At 36.8% G+C, this 4456-nt stretch overlaps 1 protein-coding gene across 1 annotated transcript; it reads left to right on the top strand.

Annotated features, from left to right (window-relative positions):
- The first annotated feature begins 1212 nt into the window (after window positions 1-1212).
- On the top strand, window positions 1213-4456 carry LOC103946238 (squalene monooxygenase SE1-like). The gene is made up of 7 exons (XM_009356893.2): window positions 1213-1767; window positions 2326-2615; window positions 2740-2908; window positions 3012-3230; window positions 3319-3594; window positions 3706-3984; window positions 4110-4456. Exons 1-7 carry the CDS (start codon window positions 1549-1551, stop codon window positions 4290-4292), a joined length of 1635 nt encoding a protein of 544 aa, XP_009355168.2. The 5' UTR covers window positions 1213-1548; the 3' UTR covers window positions 4293-4456.

Genomic DNA, 4456 nt, shown 5'->3' with positions numbered 1-4456 from the left:
CATGATACATGCTTGTTGTACTCTTTTTCCTTCGATTAGGATTTTTCCCACTGGGTTTTTCCTATCAAGGTTTTAACGAGGCAACATAAGCATACTTGACACTATATCAACAATCCAGGAAAAGTTGTACTCTTTTTCCTTCGCTATGGTTTTTTTTTTCCCACTGGGTTTTTCCAAGCAAGGTTTTAACGAGGCAACTCATGTTGATATGTGGGCATCCAAGGGGGAGTGTTGAAAAGTCTCAAACTTCTGTTGGCAATGAATGCCCACAAAGCTAGTCATCTGCATGGGCAAAGTTTTCAATGCCCATACTGAATGAAAGTGTCAGAGGTACATTTTAATTTTCAAGATGCATTAACTGCATCAGTTCGAATTGCTCTATAAATAGAGCACTCGCATGTAACAGATGATAGATGAAGAAGAAATACAAGAGAGAAATATCAATAACATCATATTTTCCTCTGCCTTTTATTATCTGTCTGTGCTATAGTTTTTGTGTGGCATTTTACATCTACCTTGCACCTACCACTTAAAAGGTTATCTCTCAAACTTTAACCCTTTTATAACATTCGGAACATTTTCATGTATTTTAACGACCTAATTGTTTACTTTGTATGTCTTCTTTCAAATATTATTTATATAAAAAATTATTTAAATTCAAAACGGTATGACCTTTAAATTAACTTGCAGTCATTTAATGTTTCATTGTAGGAAAGCGATTCGGATCGCTTCCTCCTAATCCACCAAGTTTGAAGGTCCGAGCCGTTGAAATTTGATCTAATAGGTACAAACAAGAGGCCACTTTAAAAGATATAATAATTTTAGCGGTTGGATTAAATTTCAACGGTTTGAATCCCCGAACTTGGTGGATTAGGAGGAAGAGATCCAGAGATGATCCGTTTCCTTCATTGTATAATCTTATTCATTTATTTTTTTTCACTATAAATAAGTGATGAATTGAAATATAGACAATCCGCATTTAAAAAATAAAAAATTACTAAATGAGAACTACAAGAAACAAAATATGTAACAAAACATGTGTAAACTCCTAATACAGACCTTATATATGTATATATATAATGATTATATAAACCTTGAACATGTAAATTGAAAAAGATTAGCCGTAATCAAAATGCAATCCGAATGCAATTTAATATAATATAAAGGCTAAATTTTTTATATAACATAATGTATGATTGAGTGTGACACCATTAAATTGTCCCAAAGTGACTATCATCGTCCTCTATCCCACAATATTTTCACATAATCCGCACACTAACAAAAATTCATTCAATAAAAGAAGCACTACAGTATCAAAAATACATTCAATAAAAAAACACCCGAGGCACCAAAAATTCATTCAATAAAAAAAAGCACCCGAAACACCGCAGCAGGTGCCTACCAACTGCAGTATCCCATTCCTATATAATTGCCCTTCAGCGTCCAGCATAAGCATTAAGCACTTCACATTCACAAATCAAAATATTCACAACCAAATTCCAGCCGTAAAAAAAGCACTAACTGTAGAGATTAATAACTTAAATTAAGATGGTTTATGAGTATGTTCTTGCTGGCGTCTTGGTTTCTTTGTTGAGTTCTGTTTTCTTTGTCTTCATAAACACCACCTACGGCGACAAGAAGGACGAAGACATCTCGAATGTTTCAGCAACCGGTGTTTTTCTGACGCCGGAGATTGAGAAAAGTACGGATGTTGTCATTGTCGGTGCTGGAGTTGCTGGTGCTGCTCTTGCTTACACTCTTGGGAAGGTGATCATTATTTCTCACTTTATGTATCTTCATAATCTTCATTTTCTAGTTTTTATTTATTTTTGTTTATTTTAAGACGATCGAATATTGCCGCATGCGTAAACTTGTGGCTACAAGTTAGTTTTTTCCTTAATTAGAACTTAATTTCAGAGTTACAATTACTTGGAGCATCATTTTCAACGGGGGAAAAAAATTAATAAATCTGACTATTAGCCCTAAACTCGCTTTTAAATGATTCTCACCAACATTTGTCCAAGAGAGTAAAACTAATTAGCATTTTAAATAAACTACATAAATGAGGATTTTAGATGATTTTGTCAAAGCCAATTTATTTATTTTTTGTCTTTTTGATTTGGCTCTAATATGGCGAGCTAATTCCAATAGTGTAATCAATATTAATCTTGTTCACACTGATAAACTCTGGTTTTGGGGCAGTTTGTATTTGTCATTAGTTTGGCTAATTAAGCATTCGGATCTTGTTGTCCTGGTGGAGCTCAAAGTTGTAATTATGTGGCCTTTTAAGTTGATCAGGAGTTTTGCTTCTTGATAAATATGTAGGAAGGACGGCGGGTACATGTGATCGAAAGAGACTTGAGCGAGCCGGACAGAATTGTTGGTGAACTCTTGCAGCCTGGAGGCTATCTCAAGTTGATTGAATTAGGTCTTGAGGATTGTGCTAATGACTCCATTGATGCTCAGAAAGTGTTTGGCTATGCCCTTTACAAAAATGGCAATGACACAAAACTGTCATATCCCTTGGAAACATATAGTTCAGAGATAGCAGGGAGAAGTTTTCATAACGGGCGTTTCATCCAAAGAATGCGCGAAAGGGCTGCAGCTCTTCCAAAGTACGTAATTTCCATTTTCCTTTAGAATATAATGATGCGAAGATCATTTCCATGTTTCTTGGTTTTGATTGTTTTGATGTAATCTGTTTTGTACCTCTTACTTATCACAATGTTTTCTCTACAGTGTGAAACTGGAACAAGGAACAGTTACTACACTTCTTGAAGAAAAGGGCACCATCCAAGGAGTGATGTACAAGAACAAGGCAGGAGAGGAGATGAGAACATGTGCTCCCCTAACAATAGTATGCGATGGCTGCTTTTCAAATCTGCGCCGCTCTATCTCTTCTCCAAATGTAATTTATTCGGTCTTTAGAAACTCGAGCATTTCCTTCAAGTTTTAGCATGGATTTGTTTGCTCTTTCATGAGACCAAGCCTAAATTGTCTAAATACTGCAGATTGAAAATCCGTCCTGCTTTGTCGGATTGATCTTGGAGAACTGTGAGCTTCCTCATGCAAACCATGGACATGTGATCTTGGGAGACCCTTCACCTATCCTGTTTTATCCTATTAGTAGCACCGAGGTTCGTTGTTTGGTAGATGTGCCCGGCACAAAAGTACCTTCGGTAGCTAATGGCGAAATGGCTCAGTATTTGAAAACTGTCGTGGCTCCTCAGGTATCTATTATTTTACATGACTTAATTAAGTTCCTATTTCCAGTCAATTCGAATAAAAGGTACTAATCTGAGGAATTTCTTATTTCAGGTTCCCCATCAGCTCTTAAAGGCTTTTCTAGCAGCGGTTGATAAAGGAATCATCAGAACAATGCAAAATAAAAGCATGCCTGCTGCTCCTCAACCCACACCTGGTGCAATTTTATTGGGGGATGCATTCAACATGAGACATCCTTTAACCGGAGGAGGAATGACTGTCGCTCTTTTCGACATTGTTCTTCTAAGGGATCTCCTAAGACCGCTAAGTGATTTCAATGATGCACCTGCTTTGTGCGATTATCTCGAATCATTCTACACATTGCGTAAGGTATATAACCATAGTTGCAATATGAAATTAAATTTTTCTCTTATGAGACAGTCTGACATGTTATCAAGCATTTAAAAATGTGTCTGATGGAATTGATTAATTTCATTGCAGCCTGTGTCGTCTACCATAAACACATTGGCCGGTGCCCTTTACAAGGTGTTTTGTACGTCGCTTGACCCTGCAAGACAAGAAATGCGTGAAGCTTGTTTTGATTATTTGAGCCTCGGAGGCGTCTGTTCAAACGGCCCAATATCTCTACTCTCCGGTCTTAATCCTCGTCCGCTCAGCCTGTTTCTCCATTTCTTTGCTGTTGCTGTGTATGGAGTCGGCCGCTTAATGATTCCATTCCCTACGCCAAAACGCCTGTGGTTGGGGGCTCGATTGATTTTGGTATGTTTACTGATGATCTTCCCAGTATTGTCTCATCAGCAAGCTTGTTACTTAAGACATATTACAAATGACACAAATATGAATTTCTACTTAATGAAACTAATGTTTCGGTTTTCATTTTCCAGAGTGCATCAGGAATCATATTCCCAATTATTAAAGCTGAAGGAGTTAGACAAATGTTCTTTCCTGCAACAATGCTGGCATATTACAGAGTTCCACCCGTTCGTACAAAAATCGAAACAAGCACGAAGTATACACTACGATCAACTAATTTATATCGAATCAGCAGTTGTCCTCACAAAAATTAAAAATCAAGACGAGGGTCATTGCTGAAATTAGGAGAGAAAGCAGAGAAATTATGTTCCTCAATCCTTTTTAGCATTCATTGTTCTGCAAGAAACTTGTATCAAACTCTTGCAGTTCGTAGTTAATCTACACACAATTTTATCTATTTTTGACTTAATTTGTTATA

This window comes from the organism of the source record quoted next, unplaced genomic scaffold (assembly GCF_019419815.1).
Source record: "Pyrus x bretschneideri cultivar Hongxiangsu unplaced genomic scaffold, Pyrus_bretschneideri_v1 Contig62, whole genome shotgun sequence".
Classification (NCBI taxonomy): domain Eukaryota; kingdom Viridiplantae; phylum Streptophyta; class Magnoliopsida; order Rosales; family Rosaceae; genus Pyrus; species Pyrus x bretschneideri.
The sequence above is the reverse complement of the archived record's forward strand: the minus strand, read 5'-3'. Positions and strand labels throughout refer to the sequence as shown.

Coding starts and splice junctions, on each gene's coding strand:
- LOC103946238 (XM_009356893.2), top strand. CDS start 1,549: ATGGTTTATGAGTATGTTCTTGCTGGCGTCTTGGTTTCTTTGTTGAGT. Junction 2,909..3,011: donor GCTCTATCTCTTCTCCAAAT/GTAATTTATTCG, acceptor TAAATACTGCAG/ATTGAAAATCCGTCCTGCTT. Junction 3,985..4,109: donor TGGGGGCTCGATTGATTTTG/GTATGTTTACTG, acceptor TTCATTTTCCAG/AGTGCATCAGGAATCATATT.